Below are 24,081 nucleotides of genomic sequence, written 5' to 3' on the forward strand. Positions count from 1 at the left end.
TTTACCTCTTACTCGTTTCATATTTAGGAGAGTGCATTTACATAGTCACGTTCTGCCTCTCTTCCTGGCTATTCTTTTCATACGCTTGTTTCTCTGAGAAGAGAAGAAATTATATTCTAAAAGGAGCTGACACATGGTGTCTCTTCACTTGTACACTTGAGGGGTCAGAGTTCATACGGTGAGGGATTCCATGAGCGATATGCGCCGGCCTGTGCCTTTACCTTGGACTTCTAATAGAACTGCTAATAGAACTGCTCGGGTCTCCTCTATCCCGAGTTCTGGATTAAGTCGTGGACTTCGGGTCGTGGCTGAACCTGTCTCTGTGGTCCTGCCTTGGGTCTCGTCATGCTGCTTCCCTGATGGCTTCCTCAGGATTGTAGCTGACATCCTCGTGGATTCATCTTCTTATTACAGACACATGCATTTCCTAACATTCGGTCTATATGCTGTAAAATGTATTATCTCTTTGATTTACACACGGCATCTATTGCACGTCTGTCCGTCCTGGGAGAGGGATCCCTCCTCTGTTGCTCTCCCTGAGGTTTCTCCCATTTTCCCCTTTAAACTGTGGGTTTTCTCTGGAAGTTTTTCCTTGTACGATGTGAGGGTCTAAGGACAGAGGGTCTGAGGACAGAGGGTCTAAGGATAGCGGGTGTCGTTTTTCTCATACTGATATTCTTAACAATCTGTGCTGTTGTATTTGCTGTAAAGTGTCTCTACTGTAGGCTATTTTTATTACATGTACAGCACTTTGGCTCGACCAAAAATCGTTTATAAATGTGCTATATATATAAAACTTGATTTGATAGTAAAAATACATTTATGAAAAACTAAAATAACTATATATACACGTCTATGAACTTTACACATATTTTAAAAGCAAAGTTCTTCATGGCGAGCATTTTCTTTGGGGGGGGGTGCAGGCCAATGAACATTACATAAGTTTCATTTCATTGCTGTTCTTACAACTGCTGCTGTTTAGCTAACATGCATTATTGAGCTACACTGTTAGTAAAAATCTATTTATCTTTTTACACATTTTTTAGGTTTTGCTTTTAATGAAGGAAGTATTATGCTCTTTTTCTCAGGAACATAGTCATGGTATTATCAATGTTATCATGAAACACCTAGAAGCTAGTAGGTATGATTCACTACGACTGTACATTAAGATAATAATTGATCATTGCACATCATTGATTCAGAGCACCACTACATTTCACACTTCAAAATAAAATGTAATTTCAAAGTTTCATTCACAATGTTGTGTCACTCTTGCTTTCCTAGGGCTTTGAATAACGGAACAGTACCTTTACAATAGACACTTCTTTTAATGCTGCCTGTAGGACCTAAACTATTCTGATTTAAAAACTCACCATGTCTGTTGCACCATCTCTTACAATATCATCCCAGTAAACTGCATTGTTTCTGATTATGTGCTGAAAATCCTATAATTGTCAGATGTTTTGAATAAATAGCCCTAAAGAAATAAAGTGTACGGTTCCATGCATTGATTTAGATATTGGAGAATGACTCCGACGCACCAGCACTCCCCGAGTTTGCAGCCTCTGACACTTGGTAGACGTCTGAAAGACAAATAACAAATTGTTATTAGGGAAAATATATCTCAGTAAATGAAAAGAACTGCTCAATTTAAAATAAAAACGTGCTTCTTCTTCCACGCAGTCGATGGAACCAGTTGAGTCCAGTGGAGGAAATGCCCCCACTTGTACTCTAAAGTAGAAAACAAATGTTATATGGTATAAATAGGTGATTGCAGGATATCTTTGTTATTTAATGGGTAGAAACATTATGAACAAGAAAAACTGCATACACTTTAAAATGACTTACTCTGGTTGTATTGGAGCCTGTGCTTGTTGTAGTTGATTTTCTTGCGAGGATAGAACGGATCTACAGGAAAATCAAATTAATCTCAATCAATTTATGTGCGATTTAGAAAACATTCAAGAAGATTAACATTTTTAAACAAAGAAAATAAGCTTCCTTGCTTTATAATTAGCATTAACACTCTTGTGAGCTTTAGAGGGGCTGCTAGGCATATTCGCACAGTAGGCTACATTTTCTCCAGCACTGCCCTTGAGATACACTTTGTTATCTGAACTATTTCCAACCAATCCATTACATATATAAGTATTCAACAAATATGCCCTTAAATCCTCTATACACATGCAACAATTACCAGTTTACCTTAAAAACAATGGATTGCAAAACAAAGCTTGAAGCAGTAAAAACAAGCTCCACCTATGCCGAACAACAACTGTAATAACATTGAGTTCTCTGAGGTTCTCTGGGTAGCATGAATGGATGTTTCACAATGGCAACATCTATGGCGTCACCTCATCAGAATACTTTTTGCAAGTAACGATTGGCTGGAATACAGCATGTCATCATTGTCAAGGAAGATAGAGACCCTCTGTTATGGCTTCACCAACCATTTGGTGTGTTTTTAAGCTTTGAATTCTAGCTCTTACATGACAGGAAGATAGTTTTAATGATTCTAAAATGGCATGTGTGCTCCAGTGAAGCTGATACATGCTAATCCTGTGCCGTCTTTCGTTCATAGCCCTTGAGACGGCATTACCTGTACGCTTTTATGTTGTTATATTTATATCTTTACTTTGAGTGCATTCTCGTAATTAGATTGCAGCCAGTTAAATGGAGTGAGCAAGTTCATTTCACACGTATGTGTATATATTCCTTATAGTCAAGGGCTTAAAACTAGGCTGCCGGTATTTCCAAGATCCAAAGCTCTTCACTACGAAATGGTGGACGAAAAAACATTCTTCCAGCAATTCTGTTAAAATTGGAGGATTTGTTTTTCTTTTTTCCCATTAAAAAGTAATGGTGTCAACACAGCCTGAACTACAGAACATAAAACAGGTGGGCGGGGTCAATAGCCAGATTAGCTGATTAGCCGGCCTTCTATTTATTGTGTTGTGTACTCTTGCTTTGGCACTGGGCTTGCTGTAACATTGTAAATGTTCCTGCCGTTGGACAGTTAACCTGTTGAACCCCATCGACCCGCCCCATGGCGGAAAAACGCGTCACTGCAGGAGACAGCGTCTGGGGGCTTCTTAATATTTAAAAACCTATGAATGTGTCACACTCAATTAACGGGAAGAAACTCAGCTACCTGCCGATACGAGCCATTTTTACCGAAACAAAACACAAATCTTACAAGAAGCGTCCAAATGAGCCCTTAGCGAAAACGGGCTAATGCTACTTCCGGTGCTAACTAGCAAAAACGATCTTTAAAACTTCATATATTGCGCACAAACGACGTATCATCTGATAGCTGAGACTCCACATATTCCATTGGTATATGTTTCATCACTGCACGACAAGAACTCACTGAGCTAGCAGCCAGAACAGAGTAAGAAAACAACAATAGTTTTCAAAACCATAACAATAATTATGTCTTACCGTTGCTGTTTTGTGATCAAAAGTCGTGTTCAAGGGAATACAAACGCTGCTCAAGGTTAATCCAATGTCTCTTAGTCACTTTAGAATTGTTCCTGATAATCCATCGTTACATTCATGGCCGCAGAGTAGGTATAAAGTTTAGCAGTCCGGGGCTAATGCTGTCGCACATGCTGTTTACGCAAACTTCTCCCTCAACGTAAATGTTTAGCCGGATTTAGGAACTGCCAGTGGATTATATTATAAAGTTTCAAAAAAGGTATCAATCACCCAAATTGACCAATGGGTTCCAGAGATAGGATCCTGCGTAGTATAAATTATGCCAGCTCCGGCTCCTTTACGCACTTCGTTCTATTGCATGACGCAGCAGCACCACAGCACCACAGCACCACAGCACCACAGCACCACAGCACCACAGCACCACAGCACCACAGCACCACAGCACCACAGCACCACAGCACCACAGCACCACAGCACCACAGCACCACAGCACCACAGCAGCAGCGAACACAGCGACGAACACAGCGACGAACACAGCGCACAGAGATGACAGAGACGACAGCAGGCAACAGAACATAATATTACAAGGACAAGGATTTATTTGCATTTAGGACTTATTTGAGCAAATAATGGCAGCCAGAAATAGGACGTATAACACAGAAGAGGCCGTGGAAATGATTTTCACTGACTCTTCGTCAGATGATGGTGATCTACTCCAGCCAGAATCAGACCCTGATTATGAACTTCGGGAAAGGTATGTACTCTCTCTGTTTGTATCTATTAGTTATGTATTTGGTATAATAGTATTCATCTATAGTAATTCCACACTCGCAAACTACAAAATGGACGCTGCTTTGTTGTTCTAGTGAAATCGTTCTGTGAGACACGAAAACAATGGGAAAATCGTGTTGGTGAACATGAATCAATAGATTAATTGTATTTTGTGACTATAACACGGCAGTATATACATAAAGCTGTATTGTATATCTACCCAGTCTGACGGTATTTACACGGCATGCATTGTGAGTGATATACTGTTATTTCACTCACACAAAATGGATATTCTGCTGTTGTTTTAGAGGAATTATTTCTGATTTGAGTTACATTTTTGAAAGAGTAAGCCAGTAAAGTAATCGATTTGTTTTTTCCACATTTGTTTTCACAGTGATAAAGACGAGTATGATATGGCTTCTGGATCACAGCCATCAACATCTGCCTCATCTAAGCTACGACGTGCATCAGATCAGCATACAGCTTCCCCAGAGCCATCAACATCTGCCTCATCGAAGCTACGACGTGCATCAGATCAGTATACAGCTGCCCCAGAGCCATCAACATCTGCCTCATCGTCATTTTTTTTCCTTTTGTATAAAAACATTTGTTTTTGGATGGAATGAATACCTATAGTGATAATAAAATGATTTTTACAGTATGGTACCTGAAAAAAGGTCAAAGGGCACTGATGGTATCCAAATGTGCCCAAAGGTTAGTCCAGACTTTATTTTAAATAAAATAATAATAATAATAAACCTCTCTAAAAAGGTCAAATGTCACTTGTTTTGCCTCAATCTTGATACAGGGTACTTAATATATGTTATACTTTGGATTCCTGAAGCTTTTAGTCTACCATCCCATCATTCAAGGGTGGTTTTCACTATAAGTAATGGGGTTTTTTTTTAGGCAGAGGTAAGAATTGACCTTGTTCTATCTGAATTTTCTCTGACACAGAAACATCTATATTGATTCTGACACTTCTACATCCAACTCACAGATGTAACCTTGCTTTGATAAAATTAATGAATCATATAACCCTTTTAGAAGTTAAGTTATAGTCATTTGTTTTGGGCACGTCATTTTCGAGCCTGAAACCTGAAAAACAGCCTTGGGGTTTAACAGGTTAAGGACTTCTGATTCTGATTCTTGATGTTTGGCTTTGTTTTGTTTTTTTTGTGATCAAATTTTTATTGATGTTAATACACGACATGTACAACTACAAGCACAACATTTTTTATTTATTTTTTTTCCTTAAATGAAATAACTGAAAGTACACAAGAGAAACAAAATTAGATAAAAATAATTACTTACAAAATATACAAAATGCAGAATTCAGAACACACAAGACAACGAAAATAAAATAAACCCTACCCTCCCTCCCAGACATATAAACACACACACACACACACACACACACACACAGGGAAACGCAAAGGTCGCAATTGAAAAGACTGGATTATGGAAAGGGAGAAATCATTCTAAAAGATCTTTGAAGGAATCGACTGCAGAGCGCCAATTGTTTATATTAGTGTCATTTGTCCTATTTATTCGGGCAGTTGACAACTCTAGATAAACAACATCCAGGGATGCAAGGACCCAGTGTCTGAAGGTGAGGGAATTAGGAGGCTTCCATCGAACCGCAACCATCTTTTTTGCAGCTGTTAGACCAGCTAGTAAGATGCACATCTTAAGCTTGGTGATATTGAGCTTTGACAGATCATTCAATAGTAGAGCGGGTGCAGTCACCGGCACTGTCACTGAGAGCACACGTGACATGCCAGAAGCCACTTTAGTCCAGAATAGAGCGACAGTCCCACATCATGTGCATAAACGTGCCAGGGGACTTCATAGTGCATAAACTACATGAGGGATCGTCTATCATTTTCATACAGTGAAGTTTACGTGGGGTAAGATATGTTCTGTGGACATAGTTAAAGTGAATCTGTTGGTGATCGGGATTCCGAGAAGCTTCTTTTATGCTTGACCAAACACCCTCCCAACTGAAATCAGGGTCTAAAACTGGGCAGTCACATCTCCATACTCTGTCCAGCTGTAGGTTATCGTAGGAAGCCTCCAGAAAGAAATTATACAGTGTAGACACCATACCCCTGTTTTTCCCTTGTACAGTAAACAACTTATAAAGAGGATGAACGGGTATAGGTTGTTGCCATGGGACACCATGTGCCTTGAGAGCAGATCTGAGCTGCAAATAGAAGAAAAACGAGCTACCTGGCAGATTGAATGCACTCTTAATTTCTTGAAAGGAGCACAAGCCCCCGTTATCATAAATGTCACTCAAGTGGTGAATACGGCTGTTGCTCCAATGAGAGGATGAGACAGGTCTCCCACCAATTAGCAGACCTTTATTATTATATATAGGAGAAAGTGTGTGCCACTTGCAGGACATCTTACATTGTGATTCAGCTGTGCGACATATCTTGATGAGATGTGAAACTATAGGGCCAAAGCGTAGTTGACATTGCCTATTTGTTAAATTGGCAAAAAGGATATCCTGCAGGTTCCAAGGTTGTACGATATTTTCCTCTATATTATGCCAAGAAACGGAAGCATTAGGGTTAAGCCACACCAGTAACGGACGAAGCACAAATGACCAAAAATACAATTTAAAATTAGGCACCGCCAGACCACCACCTTCCCTCCTCCTCTGTATAGTGGATCATTTCAGTCGTGGACGCTTTGAATTCCAGATAAAGCGCGAAATAAAAGAGTGGATTTTTTTCCAATAGTCAACCGGGGGTGAGAGGGGGATCATTGAGCTGACAAAATTAATCCTGGGTAAAATGTTCATTTTGACTATAGATATTCGGGCCCGAAGACTGTTCGGAAGGCTAGTCCATCTTTCCAAATCCATCTTAATCCTGTTCCATGTTTCTGAGTAATTATATGTTACAATACGATTTAACGATGGGAACATTTCTATCCCAAGATATTTAAAGTGCTGGACAACTGGGACATTGGGTGGAAATTGAAGCATTTTAGCTGACTCATTAAGGGGTAAGAGGGCAGATTTAGACCAATTAATCCTAAAGCCAGAGAGACAACCAAACTCCTCACAAATAGATAACAATACAGGCATAGATTGAGTCGGTTTCTCCATGAAAACCAGAATATCATCTGCGTATAGCGCCACCTGATGGTGAGTGTCACGAACAGAAATCGGATGTATACTAGGGGATTGGCGTATCATTTGGGCTAGAGGTTCAAGGGAGAGTGCAAAAAGTGCTGGGCTCAGTGGACATCCCTGACGGGAAGATCTAGAAACAGGGAATAACGCGGAGGATAATTGCCCAGTGAGCACCAGAGCTGAGGGATTAGAGTACAGCACCTTAACCATATGTATAAAGCCATTACCAAAACCCATTTTCTCCAGCACAGACCACAGAAAGGACCACTCTAGTCTGTCAAAGGCTTTCATTGCATCAAGAGACAGCACCGTTAGCAAAGTTGTCAACCTGCTAGTTTGTATCTTAAGTAATGCTAACATAACAAATGCACACTCAACGTTATGGAGTAAATATCAAATAAAATCTTGAACTGGGGGCACTAAATCACAAAGTAACAGAAATCTCTATAATTTTGTTTTAATGCTTCATGATAATCTCATTATGGAATATAAAATATGATAACAATAATGCTAAAACTGATATGACTTTAGTCATTTTTCATTGCATGATATTAAGTTATAATCTTGTATTTGAACCTTCTGGCAGGTTAAAGGATTTGAATAATTCTACTACTACTATCAAAAGAGGAATCAATCATCTATCCACAATTATTAGTTTAAAGACAACATACCTTTGAATCGAGTAGTGTCCCTGTGACGGGGCTCTATTTGTCCGTTCACAAACACTGGCCTAGTCCGTTGGGTTACGCTCCAAAAAACTTTATTCTTAACAGCAACAAAAAATATACGAACCAGCATACCTTAAACAAACAAAATAAAAGACAAAAACAGGCCGTCCATCACTCATTCAGAGTAAACGTGTTCTGGCTGTTGCCTTCTCTGCAACAAACCCCCGAACACGTCCCAGCTGTTGCCTTCACTGCAACATTCTTCAGAGTGCCACAGTCCAAAAAACCCCGTCCCTTATGAGCCCATAGTCCCTCCCACAGGCTTACCGTCAACAGGTGACACAATTAGCTCAAAACCACATTTCAACATAAAAATCCGACCCAAACATAAAACAGGTTAACCACCTCTTAATACAATCATTCCCCATAATTAACAAAAGTAAAAATAAATAAGAAATTGCATGGTTCATTTGACGGAAGAGAGCAGGAAATGTTTGGTGTGTCGGCTGTCAGTGGCGGAGTCAGTCACTCTGTGACCCGCTCCGTCACATTATCCTCTCCCTCCCCAAGGTTGGCGATGTGCGGCAACCTGGAAAGGCAAACAGCCACCTCCACGCTTTGGCAATGCGTCCCAAACCGCAACAAACAGTTTGCATGTCCTCACCGCACTGGCACTGTGGAATCTCCGCACCGCACAGTGCCTCCACCCAGGCGCCGGCTGATCAGGCCGGCCATCGGAGTCCGACCGAAGATACGGATCACCAACCGAAACAGAAGTCCGTAGGTCCCGAAGCTCCGCCAACAGGAACCCCTCTCGCCCTGGTCCACTGGCCGACCCCGAGGCCGCAGGAGCCGCTGGGCCCACCCAGGACCCGTCCTCAGTCTCCCATGCCCGCTCCGACCCGGCAGCCGCGCTCTCCTCCTGCTGCTGACGCCGGGATCGTAGTCCCGTTCGCCGCTCCGCAACGCCGCCCAGCTTCCTCGCTCTAGCCATCCCACTTCTGACACCATATGTGACGGGGCTCTATTTGTCCGTTCACAAACACTGGCCTAGTCGGTTGGGTTACGCTCCAAAAAACTTTATTCTTAACAGCAACAAAAAATATACGAACCAGCATACCTTAAACAAACAAAATAAAAGACAAAAACAGGCCGTCCATCACTCATTCAGAGTAAACGTGTTCTGGCTGTTGCCTTCTCTGCAACAAACCCCCGAACACGTCCCAGCTGTTGCCTTCACTGCAACATTCTTCAAAGTGCCACAGTCCAAAAAAACCCATCCCTTATGAGCCCATAGCCCCTCCCACAGGCTTACCGTCAACAGGTGACACAATTAGCTCAAAACCACATTTCAACATAAAAATCCGACCCAAACATAAAACAGGTTAACCACCTCTTAATACAATCATTCCCCATAATTACAAAAGTAAAAATAAATAAGAAATTGCATGGTTCATTTGACGGAAGAGAGCAGGAAATGTTTGGTGTGTCGGCTGTCAGTGGCGGAGTCAGTCACTCTGTGACCCGCTCCGTCACAGTCCCAAACACTAAAATGAAGAAACCCTGAGGAAAATGAAATAACACGCATTTTTCTTTAACATCAAAGAAATTGACAAAAATAGGTATTATATAAAAATACTGCTATGTAAGAACAAGTTGTTATTTGGTTATTTTTAATGGTTGCAAATACCTGTAGTGAATTGAAGAGTGCAAAGACAATGTGGAGTCCTCTATTTGTCAAATCTAGCATGGTCCCCACTCCTAAAGACCAGGTCAGTCCAAATAAAGGAGTCAAAATGGCCACACACCTTAGAATGACAACCAGCGTATGCCTTTCCTCTCTTTGGCCGGCGTCTCCCACGCCTCTTCTTAGCATTTTGAACAGGACCACGATTACGATAATTATGTTGATAAAAACTATAGTTAAGGCAGGTATCACAAACGCCAACAGGGCCCTTGTTTGCTCCCAGTTAAGCCAACAAGCTTCTTTGTTCGTGATGTATCCTTCTCCTGGTGCTGTGGCGGCAACAGTAACAACAGCTATGATCAGAGGGCACCCGTAGCCTAATAAGAAGCCAATAGCCAACATGACTGCCTTGGACATGTGGGAGAAGACCATGACTGTCCGGTAAAGTAGCAGAAGGCCTGAAACCAGCATCCAAAAGAACACCGCAAGGTAAAACAAGTGCATACAATTTTTTGCTGTGCTGCAAGAGTCAACTGGAACATTATAGTTATTCTTCCCCGGGTTTTCAGCTGGGTTGTCGGCAATGGAGGCTCCAATGATAAAGCAGATGTCAGCGATCAACAGAGAGAGGGCAGTGTTAATGAGGGAAACATGACGCATGAAGGCAGTGCTATTTTTAGTTATGGCTTTCCAAACGTATCCTTCAATAATTAAACATATAACTAAACTTGCCAAAGTGATCCCAACTCCAACGTAGGTGATTATATCCAAGAGTTCTTTGAATTCTTTAGGGATACCAGCAGTGGCGTAGCCAGGAATTATTGTGTGGGTGGGCCTGGAGAAATGTAGGTGGGCCAGGGGGAGACATATTAAGCGTGGGGTCTGAGCTGAAACTTCATTAATGATTTTAATGATTTTTTTAATGCACTAATAGAACATAAGCATAAATTAGCAGTGAAAACAAAAACATAGGCACGGCGGCCTCAGAATGTGTGTAAAACTGACATCCACATAGGGATGGGTATCGTTAAGGCTTTAACGGTACTACTACTTTTATCGATAGCGCTTATGCTTATGCTCCAGGTTCAGTACCAACCACATCATAAAGTACGCGGACGATACAACAGTGGTGGGACTCATCAGGGACAACAACGAACAGGCCTACAGGGAGGAGGTGAAAAATCTGACAGACTGGTGTAACACCAACAACCTGATCCTGAATGTCGATAAAACAAAAGAGATCATTGTCGACTTCAGGAACAAAAAGCACCGTCACCCACCACTCCACATCAATGGCACAGCAGTGAAGACTACAGACAGCACCAAGTTCCTGGGGGTGCATATCACAAGCAGTCTGACCTGGTCCACTCACACTACATCACTATTTACGAAGGCACAGCAGCGCCTACACACTTCCTGCACAGCTCCCCCCTCCCATCCTCACCACGTTCTACAGAGGAACCATAGAGAGCGTGCTGACATCTCCATCTAGTCGAGAGACTGCAACGCCAAAGACTGGAAGTCTCTGCAGAGAGTGGTCAGGACAGCAGAGAAGATCATCGGAGTTTCTCTCCCTCCCATCAGAGACACCGCTCAGAAACGCTGCCTGACAAAAGCCCAGAACATGTTTAAAGACCCCACTCATCCTCACCATGCTCTGTTCTCCCTGCTGCCCTCCGGCAAGAGGTTCCGCAGCATTAAGAGCAGAACAGCCAGATTCTGCAATAGCTTTTCCCCCATGCCATCAGACTGCTGAATAGCAAGTAGACCAGTAACACAGAGATTACATTACGCTGTGTAAAGAGCACTTGTTATATAGTATGTCTATTTTATTTATATGTATAGTAAGTCTTTATATTTTAAATGCACACTTTATCTTTAATTTTATCAGCACCACGTCTCTATTATTTATTTATATGTACAATTTTAGCAAGTTTTTATATTATCCTGTTCCTGTAAGCCAGTACAACGACATTTCGTTTTAATAGTACACTCTGTGTCTTGTTGAAATGACAATAAAGTATGTCTATGTCTTATCGATCCGGTCCTTTAACATTACTCTTATCGGTTCTTTTGGAGAAAAAAATAAAGTAAACTAACTAAACAAATTGTGAACAAAACTAACATTGCTTTTTATTTCAATTAAATACATAATATTTCACATCAAAAGAAACAACAACGTTTTAACAAATCGTATTAAATAATCTGATGACAGAATTGTAAACAGAATAGCTGAAACTTTAACTAAATAAATAACTCAGTTTCCTCTAATCATTAACCCGTGTTTGTATCATGGAGTTAACTCGGTGTGTTGCTGCTAGCATACATAACACCTGACGTGGAAACGTTACTCGTGGATGCGGCTACAGAGCTGCTAGAAAGACAGTCGAACCCGGTGCATTCCTCCGTCTGGATGTGGAGCACTTTTGCTAAATGTTTAGACACATTGCTCGTGTTACCGCCCTCACATGCTGAACTCTTATTCCACTTTTGGTAACGAGTATTGTCCACATCGACACGGGTATAGTTTAACCACACCTCGGAGCGCGTTCTCTCCGCCATCTCCTCAGTGTGTGTGTGTGTTGCTGCATGTAGCAGCTGCGTGTGTGTAAACTGCCCCGCCCCCTCGCACACAGACGGGGGAGAGAGATCTCTTAAATGGAGTTGGCGACACTTAAACTGCAATGTAATGTTTGTGTAGCAATAATACATACAACATATATCGGGGGCACAGGTTGTTTATCCTTGACAGTCGCACAGTGGGCACACACTGAGTGTTTTCATATTCAGCAAATGTGTACACGCTAAACTGCAGACCTCAAGAAGAAATAATACTTTCATTCACTCACGGCAAAAGTTACTTTACTTACTATAAAAACTCACGGTAAAAAAATGCACTCCCTATTCCATTGTCATGAAGGTGGAATCTAACTATATCCAGAATACGTTTTATTGGATCCAGGCTAGACACATGTTTATTTCTGCTGTAAAGTTGGGCATTTTAACATGGGGGTCTATGGGAATTGCTCCTTTTTGCATCCATCCCCTGTCGGCCACTAGATGAACTGCAGTTTGTGGCACTTCCTTCTGGGCTTCCCGGCTCTGCGATATGAAGCGCTGATTGGCTGTGGGTGGGCCAGACGTGCATGTGGGTGGGCCCAGGCCCAGGCCCACCCACAGCTACGCCGCTGGATACCAGTTGACATCAGAATTGAAAATGAGGTGAGATGGTCGCATCTGCAGGTTACTGTGTCATTTATATCAGAAACAAACTCACACCCGTCACTATCCCAACCACCCCTGTTGTCAAACAGTCTAAAGTTCCAGAAGACACACTGAGGATCTTGCGTCCGAGTCGTGTTTAACTTGGTGTAGCTTAAAGTAACGTTCCGAATCGTTTCATTTACTTTGATTAGCACCACAGCTGCGTTGATGGCATTAACGGGGTCAGTGTTATTGGTGTTGAAGAGGCTGGTGTTAAAGCTGGAGTTCCGTACTGGCATAACATTATTTAGGGTGAAGAAAGTAATAGTGGTGATAGAGACGTTGCTAAAGCCGGTGTTAGGAATGTCCAGGACAACGCTGGTGTTCAGATTTGCATAGAACAAGTTGTCAAAGGTGCTTCTGTCGAAGAGGATTGCATCAGTCTCAACGGTAAATGTCTCATTTATTTGATCAGAGAGGAGTTCCATCGAACCCAGTAAATCAGAGCTTGCGTTGTTGCTTTCGTTTGCATTCAGAACTGTCCAGGACTCTCTTGAATCCTCACCAATAATGAAATCAACTGTTTGAAGGACGCCCTGCAGATGAAGACAGATTTAATTGTGAGGTTACAGTACATCCGCATAAAAAAAATATACGTCAACTGCTCTATAAAAATCAGTCACATCGACTCCAATGTGATATAAAAGATTGATATTCTGGAAGCCAAGACATTGTTTTTTTAGAATCAAACAAAACCCCAATTGCAATGTGCTGTTGCGACATCGGACTGGTTTCAATAGAGCAGTTCACATTTGTTGACACAAAAGACATATCTAAACTAAGATAATGCTGATTGGACAGTTCTGTCACGGTGTGTGAAGCAGGTAGGACCCAAATGCAGATGAAAGTGAGAATTCCTTTATTTCAAGGCTAGGTGCTATACAAAGACAAAACAGAACACGCACCGACGAACTAGTCATGACACAAGACGAACCGACAAAGACAGACAGAAAAACCAGAACTTAAATACACACAAGACTAATCACAGAAACAAGACACAGGTGAGGAGGGAGGAGAAAACACAGGGACACCAGGTGAACACAATCGGGTAAATTAGACACACCAGGGAAACTAACGACCGGGAACCACAGACAGATTTAAACAAGACACAACGCAGACAGAAACAGGCAAGACAGGAAGTGAAGACCTTTCAACATAAAACATGAAACAAGACAAGACACCATAAAGACAGATCGTGACAGGTTCAACCTACCTCCATGACACATTGATTGACTTCCAGAGTAACATTTGCAATGTTGCCCAGGATTTCCACGATAGTTGATATGGTATTAGGTGACTTTGTTACATCATTCTTTATCACTTTGATCTCTTCACTTAGCTTCTCCACAAAATCTGGGACATCCTCCACCTGCAACACCTAAAGTAAATAATAAAAACACATACATTTATATAATGAGAGATTGTAAACCATGACAAATACAGAGATGTTTCTTTTCTGGCAACAGCTGCACATTTTAAGCCACAAAAGTACAGAAGAGGCTAAAAGAATGTGATTGTGAGGGATGGCCGTGTGCTTTGAAACTCGGTACTACCATTTGGAGACCTATCCCGTATTAACTTTAATGTTGTTTGTTTTGAAACATTATAATAACATAAATATTGTTTTTTAAATATTTTATCGGTTTTTGTCTCATATATTTATTATGCATAGTTGGAGGAACCTGGGACTCAAGATGTTCATTGCCAAAACTACACTGTAGCTACTTTGCACAAAACAATAAAGCCTTTGAATCGTTGAATCTTTAGTCTACTTAATCTGAGCCACCACAGTTTTGACAAGTTTGTCCATCTTTGTTGAAAAAGTATTGATATTTATGTGAATCCTGAAATTGATGATTTACTAGAGAGGAGGCGTATTACTTTTAAACAGTTACAGCTGATATGCAGTGGTGTAAAGTTACTAAGTACATACTCAAGTACGAATTACTGTACTTAATTACCATGTTGAGATACTATTCTTTACATTTGATGCTACTTTGTACTTGTACTTTTATTTGAGTAACATTTGCAATGCAGGACTTTTACTTGTAACATAGTATTCCTACACTGTGGTATTTCTAATTGTACTTAAGTACAAGATATGAGTACTTCTTCCCCCTCTGCTGATACGACCTATGATTGTGTGCTGCAGGAGGAGCCAGTAAAAAGAATCATTTCACAACACATCTGCTCTGCATCTGTAGCACAGTCATTTTAGCCAAAGCATACAAATAATGCATGTTATGCATACACACAAAATAACCTGCTCTAGCACAAGACTCAAGTAAACAAGAGATATAGTGATGAACAATGATCTACATCATTATTTAAAATGTAAGCCACAATAAGCACTTCCACATGAATCCAGGGGTTTGCTCCTAGAATCTGTCAAAAAAAGGATCTGTTAAAGAGACCCTATAATGCCCATTTTCAGCTTCATATTAGTATGTAGTGTCTACTGGGACATGTCTCCATGCTCTAATGTTCAAAAAGCTCTTTATTCTTCTCATACTGCCTGTGCTGCAGCACCTATGTTCACCCTCTGTCTGAAACCAGAGCCCAGTCTGCTCTGATTGGTTAGCTGGCTGGCTCTGTTGTGATTGGTCAATCGCTTAGAGATGTCGCGCCCCTTAGCCTATCACGTACAATAGGCACTTTCACACCGGAGTACTTTTACCCGTACTTTTCCCGTTTAGTTCCGTTAGTGCCTGAAATTTTGCGTTCACACCAAAAAGAGTATATTGGAGAGAACTGAAGAGAACTTTAGGATTTAGCCTTTGCAGACCATTTACCCAAAACTAGATAACACATTAAAAGAAAGGGAAACCCTCAAAAAGCATAATAGGGCTCCTTTAAAGATTAAAGAAGTGTTGCTGCAGAGCCACACTTTATATAAAAACAGTGGTCAGTTAGTTACAATAAGTTACTGGACAGCAGAAGCCGTGATGGAATGTGCTGATGTTGGTCGAAAACGTGGGTTTTTTACAACAATACAAAATATTATAACAAATTAGCATAGTACATTTTTTCTCACTTTCTCACGCGAATGTACTTCAGATGAAATACAATAGATACTAAATGACACTTCTCACAAGGTCAGTGGATTATCTTGAGCAACTGGTAATGATTTCTGCTGTTGAGTTGATTTATAAGAAACCTGACGTTTAGATTTTCTTCATACTTTAGTTGAACAGATGGTGTCTCAGAGTTGACAGGTGTAGTTTGTTAGAAAGAAAATAGTTCCTGGATACAATTGTTGCACAACACGGACTGTCTGGTTACGTAGAACTAGTGAACATAGGACCGTTTTTTGAATAACTTTATGGTATACTGTGTGTTTTATAGATTTAAAATGGGGATGAATTGTTATCCCCAGCTGATCACTTACCTCTGAAGAATCAAGCAACTCCTTGATTACTTTGATAACGCAAGTGTCCTCTAACAATATCCACTTTCCATTATCACACTTCGCCATCTTTTTTTTTGACAGAGCCAATGACAGGGGCAATAGTAGAGTTTACTGCTTTTGAAAATGCTTTATTTGCTTCAGCGAATTCTTCAGCATTAACCTTTGTAGTCTCAACAACAAACTCTGTAAATATGCTTCCTTCTCTGTAAGAACAAACACAAAACAAAATGGTGGTGTCAAATGTGTACAGATTTCCTGCTTCCATATGTCTTAAATGCCAGAATTACCATACCTGAATCCTGTCACAGAAACACCAATAAACCCTGTGATTCCTCCATACTCCTTGTTTAACTGTGGGAGAGATACGGTTCATAACATTACCAATTCAACTGAAAATACAAGTTACAATTTGATATGGTATTTATCAATGCACTTACCAATGTAGTCATGATGTCTTTAAGATTGTTGTATTCAGCACTTGTTGTATTTTTCAATGCTTCTGTGAACGTCTTGTTTAATTGCACTGTCATTTCCAAATTGAACCCTATTTATTTGAAAAGAGAATAAAAACAAGATCAAACAATTCGGTTTGTTGTGATTTAAAGAATATACTAGCTAGCCACGAGAAGAGGACACAATTGTGAATCATTTTTTTATTTGGTTTGCATGACTTGCAGATCAAGGGTATAAAACCCATGTCTCTATAAAATGCAAATATCCTTTTCAGCAACAGTGTTGAGATGTCATGTGGAAGGTAGCAATTAAATAGCCTGAGCTATATTCAAGCAGAACTGCAATTTATAATTCATCAATTCATTTTTGAATGAATTACATATACGTCCATTTACACCCTGAGGTCAAAGCCCTTTTTTCACGTTTGGCTCGCCTGTGTTTTAAATTAACCCTGTGCTGCATAATAAAGTAATATCATCGGTTAATACAAGCTTAGCTATCAGCATATGTAAGCTGCAGGGATGTCACATGAATGTTATCATTCAGAAATATATTCAAAACCCACAGTGAAAAGTAGTTTACAAGACTCTTGACATCAGAAAATAGTTTCTTTCAAGTCTTGGTGACCAAGGGGAAAAGATAAAAATCTATATGTATTTACCAAAAAAAGGTAATGGAGATGTTATAAAGCAAAGAGCTACATAGAGCCTGATAACTACATTTTTGTCAATAAAAAAGACCTCTCCCAGGAGCAGTCATCGTTGTTACTGCAGGTGTAGCCTCGGTAGCAGCAGCAGTAGTTGGTTGAGTTATGAGCAGGGCTGGACTGGCCATCTGGCATATCGGGCATTTTCCCGGTGGGCCGATGTGCCTTTTGGGCCGACACGTCATTTTTTTTTTTTTCTGAAGTCCCGGCCCATAAGACGGGTAGATTGGCCCTCTGTTTAAATGTTTTTAGTAATTGACACTGGGCCGGCCCAATCAAATCTTTAATCACCTCCCCCTTTGGGCCGCTCGGTGTGCATCATTAAATCACGCCCCCAGGAGGTGAGCCGGCCGTTGAAGCCAAACTGCTTTTTTGTCGAGAAAAAAAAAAATTCGAGTTAGAAATGGAGAAGGCGAAGGCCAAGCGAAAAGGGGGAGCAGAAAAATTGCGGGCAAGAAAAAAGCAGGCCCTTCGTGCTGATGCTGCCGCTTGTGTCAAAATAACCTACATGTTTAGTACAGGTGCAGGTCCATCTTCAGCACCCGTGGCCGATATTGGTGGTGAGGAAGATGATGAGAGGGAGAGAGATCAGCGCGAGTTGGGAAAGGGAGGAGAACTCGCGGTAAGCAGAAGCTAAGAAAATTAGGAAAAGATTATTATTAAGATTATGATACTCTGTAGTTCTGGAACCCATTAATATCCCCTTGATGAAGCACTAATAAGACAAATAAGAGAAACATTCGTTAGCCTACAAGCTAGTAAGCTGGCTTTTTTAGGTTTTCCCTGGCAAGTTAAAATATAGCTTAATGGGACTCTGATACGTTGTCTCATTGAAAGAATGTCATTATTTTGTTAACCACCATTCATGAACAATTACTGTCAGCTTGCAGCTTGTTTTGTTTAGTTTATTTACTTATGTGGTTATAAGGGCAACAGTGGTCTTTTGGGACCTGAAAAAAATGTTTATATTGATTGAAAATATATAGAATGAATAATATAGAAATAGATAAAAAATTGAGGCACACATGTAGTTTTGACCATTAACTGTGTGGTATTGTTATGTCAATGCCTATTTGTATGGACCTCTATCAGGGAATCCATTCATTCTGTATCATTGTGTTGAGCCAGGTAGCATCCCCAGAGGAGGAGAGTGTCAGCGAGAGTGAGGAGAGCAAAGAGCAGGAGGACATAGATTACTTTGCCCCATGTTACAGATGTTTTTAGAACAGCACCCACAACAACATACCAGAAATCCAGTTGTGCAGAAGGTATTCACCTGTAAAGATGGCACCAGCAGAAAGTGGCTTACATATTGCAAGGGACATCATATGTTGTTTTGTCTTGTATGTGTGGCATTTGGGAAGAGGACTAACACTGGCACATTTATAACTGGAATGTCAGATTGGAGGCACGCACACCAGCGTACAGAGGAGCACGAAAAGAGCATTACACATTCAACCTGTGCTGAAGCTTTTTTCTTACGGTGCTCTAAAGCAGACATCGAAAGCATGTTTGCTGGCAGTCAGATGTCTGCTCATAGGGAACAAGTCCGAAAGAGACGTCAGGTTTTGGAGCGTGTTGTGGATGTGGAAAGTGCTTGGGAAGAGGGGGCTAAGCTACAGGCAGGTGGAGAATGAGGGAGCATATATGCTAGCTGACAACACCGTGGACCACGGTAACTTTTTGGAGCTCATCCTTTTATTAGGAAAGTATGATGTCTGCTTAAAAAAGCATCTGGATGATTGCGTAGAGAAGAGCAATAAATTGCACCAATCCAGTGCAACAAAAGGTAGAGGGTCTCTCATCACCCTACTCTCCTGTTAACTCCATAATAGAAACTGTTGGTAGTCTAATCAAAGAAAGTATCTCCAGTGATGTCCAGAAGGCCGGAATGTTTTCTGTTCAGCTGGACACAACACAAGACATAACTTCTCAGGATCAGTGTTCAGTAATCTTAAAATATGTCAATGAGACTGTGCAAGAGAGGCTTGTGGCTTTAGTGAAGTGCCATGCATCCACTGGACAATACTTTGTGAACTTGCTCTCAGAGGTCTTAGAGCATCTGAAACTGGACAAGGGCATGTGTATAGGTAATGCAACAGATGGAGCATCCAATATGCAAGGCCGGTACAAAGGATTTTCTGCACTGATGACCTCCCAGTCACCCACTCATGTCCATGTGTGGTGCTATGCTCATGTTCTTAATCTTGTCCTGGCTGAAACTACCCAAACCGTCATCGAATGTGGAACACTTTTCAACCTAATCAATGACATAGCAGTGTTTATCAGGGAGTCATATCAGAGGGTCAATCTGTGGGAGAAACAAGCCCAAGAAAAGATGCCGTCGACTCATCCTGTAGACTCATCTGGTCCTATCTCTATTGTGTTGTCATAGAAAGGGGAGGCAGGGCACTATAGGGTCCCCCCCCCCCCTAAATTCACTAGAAGTCATCATTTAAGGGGTTATTTTAAAAACTTTCCTTCTGGGGGGGCATACCCCCCCAGACCCCCCTATTAGTGCTCGGTCACTGTTCGCTTTGTGAGAGGGTTTGAAGGTCTAATTTCTAATGATTGATAGTTACACATACTTGTGGTATGTATTAGTTGTGTTTGCCCCTGGTACGTAAAAAGGATAATAATAGCGGTTTTTTTTTAATTATACTGAGTTATTCTTCTTGTCAGGAACCGCTACTATTCGTTTGTTTTATGGATTTGGGCTGGTCTGGGTCTAAATGCCAGGGCCGATTTGCTGTCCCAGTCCTGGTTATGAGTATTGTAAAAATATTTAATTTCTTCAATTTCGTATGCTTAACTGTAATAAAGTATGATCATCTGTAGAGGGAACTACCTTACGTGAAAGTGGATCACAGAACATTTTCTACAAATAACAACCAGGGACGAGTTATCGAAACGCTTATTGCTAAAAACAGGTAATGATTGTGGTTGAAAGAGATGTTGGCGTTTGAAAGACTATTTTATAAAAGTGTGTTACTGTTGACAGTATGAGTTGAGTTATTATAGCCTTCATCACTTGCTTTAAAACCTCTTAAGCCCCAAGCCTGTTTTTCAGGTTTCAGGCTCGAAAATGACATTCCCAGAACAAATGACCATATCTTCCCTTCTAAAAGGGTTAAAATAATAATCTTTTTTCTCAAAGAAATTATAAACCTGTGAGTTGGATGTAGAAAAGTCAGAATCAAGATGTTCAGATTGAACATCTTGATGACAAAAAATATGTTGTACTTATAGTGAAAACTAACCTTGGATGATGGGTTAGTAGACTAAAAGCTTTAGGAATCCAAAGTACAACATAATAAGTACCCTGTATCAAGATTGATGCAAAACAAGTGATATTTGACCTTTTTAGACGGATTTAGCAAAAACAACCTCTTCTGGGGCCATTTGGGTGGATTTTCCTTATCTCTGGCCCCCCTTCTTCGATTTTGACATGTGACATCTCTTTCTGACTGTTACGGCCCGTCTACACTACAGGCATCAAAAAATCTTGAAGCTGGGCGTGTCTGAAGCTTGGCGATTTTTTGCGACCAACGCGACCAACAACCAATCACATGAATCTCCCGCCCCCGACATACAAAGCAATAGCAATGTTAAAACGAAGTAAACTGGATATAAACTCCCCAAACAGGCGAAAACCAACCAGTTTCACCCACTGTCTCTGCCACCTCCCTCCATGCCTGGTTCCTCCGGTTTGTATCCCGGTAAATAGTTCTGGTCGGAAAGAACCGGGTGATTTGCTACCGTAATTTCTCGTTTGGAATATGAGGAAATGAACTGCGGTCTGGCTCTCCCAGCCTGCACGCGGTTTGATTGGCTAGCGCTTGTACTGGCGGGAATTGCAAAAACGGGATTTGATTGGTTGACGCTAGCTTCGAGCAAGCATCGAGCCTCAAAAGTTAAACATTGTTCAACTTTTGACGCCGATAGACGCTCGGGATGCTTGCAACGCCTTGCCATGCCAAAATATCCTACGTCACCCCATTCAAATGAATGGGCGAAGCGTTGAAAGCATTTTTTGACGCCTGTAGTGTAGACGGGCCGTTACGGTTAATCATTGCTTTGAGAAAAAGGATTATTAATGTACCTTTTTTAGAAGGGAAGTTATTGTAATTTGTTCAGGGAATGTCATTTTCGAGCCGGAGACCTGGAAAACAGGCTTGGGGCTTAACAGGTTATATAGATTTTTGTGCATGTTAGTGGTCTGCAAAGGCTAAAATCCCTGTGTGTGGGAATTTCTCTCCCACACACTCCTCCCCCCCGCCCCCCCCCCCCCCCCCCCCCCGCCTGAAACGCCTCCATTTGACTCCTTTGTTTGCTTCAGTAACACTTGTGCTTCTATAGGCTAGCGTTCTTATACATTGTCCGTAAACAGGCTTAGGGGCGGGACATTTCAACCACATCTCTAAGCGCCTGACCAATCGCAAAAACGGCTAGCTAACCAATCAGAGCAGACTGGGCTCTGGTTTCAGACAGAGGGTGAAAAGAGGTGCTGCAGCACAGGCAGTATGAGGTAAATAAAGAGCTTTTCTACATTAAAGCATGGAGACATATTACAGTAGAGGCAGAACATAGAAATACGATCCTAAAAGTAAACAAACCTGCAAACCAACTTACCGTATTGATCAAAAGGCTGGCAGTATTGTCCATCAGGAGGAATGGCATTGATGCATCCACATGTGTTGCTTGTATTACCATCACATTTCCCATAGGTGTCACACTTATCACACGGCCAAAGATAGTCATTTTCACAGTGGCACTGAAACCCAGTGTTATCTTGGCTGCAAACTTTAAAGAGAATAACATATTTTCTCTTGTGAAAAAGGCAGAAGTTTGAAATAGATATTAAAAAAGGATATAATGCATTTGTTCTTACCTGTGGTGATATTGGCATCTAATATGTTAACTGAGGGGCTGATCTGGACAGGAAAAGTTAAACTGTTCAGGACGTTTCTCAGCTGATCCGCATCGCTGGTTTTCACCTCGATAATAATCTGGTATTCATAAAATACTAAAGGTACTGTAGAAAAAGAGAGTCGAATTAGAGACAATTATTTGTAAGTAATTTGTTCCAAATCTAGGTCGTGTCATGACATCTGGGCAACATTGCTGAGTGAAGAAATGCAATTATGGTCAAGAATAGGTATTCATGTTTCTCTCATCCTCATTCTTTTCATCTTGTCATATTGTTTGATATTTATCTGTTTGATCATTTATATTTGCTCATGTTTGTAATTCTATAGTAGGCCTATTAAATACGAGGTCACCTTGAGTGAGAGAGAATTGAAAGGACACAAATACTTTTTTTTAATAACCAAATACAGATTATAGTGCCGAAAAAAATACCAGTAAATATTATATCCATATGTATGCTTCTAAGGGCGCCCACGGTCCCAATATCAGTAAAATTCAGCTCAACATCCACATCGTACTCAACCTGAGCCAGAAGCCCTGTAGTAAAAAAACAATATGATTTAGGGTCTCTTTTGGTTAAAGGACATATCAATGTAGAGAAATCACTCAAATTAAGCTGTAGTCATTTAAAGTAATACTTAATTATGTGTTTTATCTTAGAGCTAATGGTCTATTAATGATCCCTCTAAATGTAATATATTTAATGTCTCTTATTATTTAAAAGTTTTAGCCACTGCGACCCTTCAAAAAGAAAATGTATGCTTTCTTGGGTTAAAAAGGTTTTTACGCATGTAAATGGTCTGCAAAGGCTAAAATCCCTGCGTGCCCTCCAGAGGGAGTTTTCCCCACCCACCTTTCCTGAAACGCATCCATTAAACTTATTTGTTTATTTCTGTAACAGAGTGACATGATGACATCTATGGGCCGGAACTTTCCTGCGCAGTTAACCACTCACAACAGAGCCGGCCAGCTAACCAATCAGACCAGACTGGGCTCTGGTTTCAGACAGAGGGTGAAAAGAGGTGCTTTAGCAAAGACAGTTTGAGAAATATAAAGAGCTTTTTGAACATTAAAGCATGGAGACGTGTCACAGTAGAGACACTAAATACAAATATGAACCTGAAAATGAGCATAACACACTGAACAAATTAAACATTGATTTTAATTAAATGTATCAGTCAACAGGTTCCACATACTGTACTTATATTAGGTTAGTTGAATGCAATGGTATTGAGTTGAACCTATTATTTTTTAATTGAAACGCAATATTGCTTTCAACAAACCAAATACAATTACTGTATGTGTAATTTGTTTACAAAATACATTTAAGTCAACGTTCAAAAAGATGTCAGCTCATGGCCCCTTTAAATCAGTGTTAAATGTAAGTACATTCATTGAATTTCACTGAATTGAATTGACCCTAACTACAGTATCAACACAGTCTCACTCCCCGATAGTCGAATAGCGACGCTTGGTCAGGGTCGGTCCGTGTACGTTTTGTTAGTTTGATTTTTCGCTTGAACCAAAAGCCAAAAAACGAAAATACCAGCTTTTTTTCGTTTTTGAAGACCGGAAGACCGATAACGAGAAAACCTAATAAAAAAAAGT

General features: G+C 40.7%; 1 protein-coding gene across 1 annotated transcript in view; it reads right to left on the reverse strand.

Moving 5' to 3' along the window:
- Positions 1-1,021: 1,021 nt before the first annotated feature.
- Positions 1,022-24,081, reverse strand: part of LOC117550312 (adhesion G protein-coupled receptor F5-like) — a 31,566-nt gene continuing 8,506 nt past the window's right edge. The window contains 14 exon segments of the mRNA XM_034222688.1: positions 1,022-1,583; positions 1,668-1,731; positions 1,849-1,908; positions 5,039-5,053; positions 9,562-9,588; positions 9,716-10,497; positions 12,897-13,512; positions 14,190-14,354; positions 16,365-16,454; positions 16,456-16,588; positions 18,087-18,177; positions 22,177-22,347; positions 22,436-22,609; positions 22,906-23,010. Coding sequence (XP_034078579.1) covers positions 1,513-1,583; positions 1,668-1,731; positions 1,849-1,908; positions 5,039-5,053; positions 9,562-9,588; positions 9,716-10,497; positions 12,897-13,512; positions 14,190-14,354; positions 16,365-16,454; positions 16,456-16,588; positions 18,087-18,177; positions 22,177-22,347; positions 22,436-22,609; positions 22,906-23,010 — 2,564 coding nt within the window. The 3' untranslated portion in view covers positions 1,022-1,512.

This window comes from Gymnodraco acuticeps, unplaced genomic scaffold (genome assembly GCF_902827175.1).
Source record: "Gymnodraco acuticeps unplaced genomic scaffold, fGymAcu1.1, whole genome shotgun sequence".
In the NCBI taxonomy this organism is placed as follows: domain Eukaryota; kingdom Metazoa; phylum Chordata; class Actinopteri; order Perciformes; family Bathydraconidae; genus Gymnodraco; species Gymnodraco acuticeps.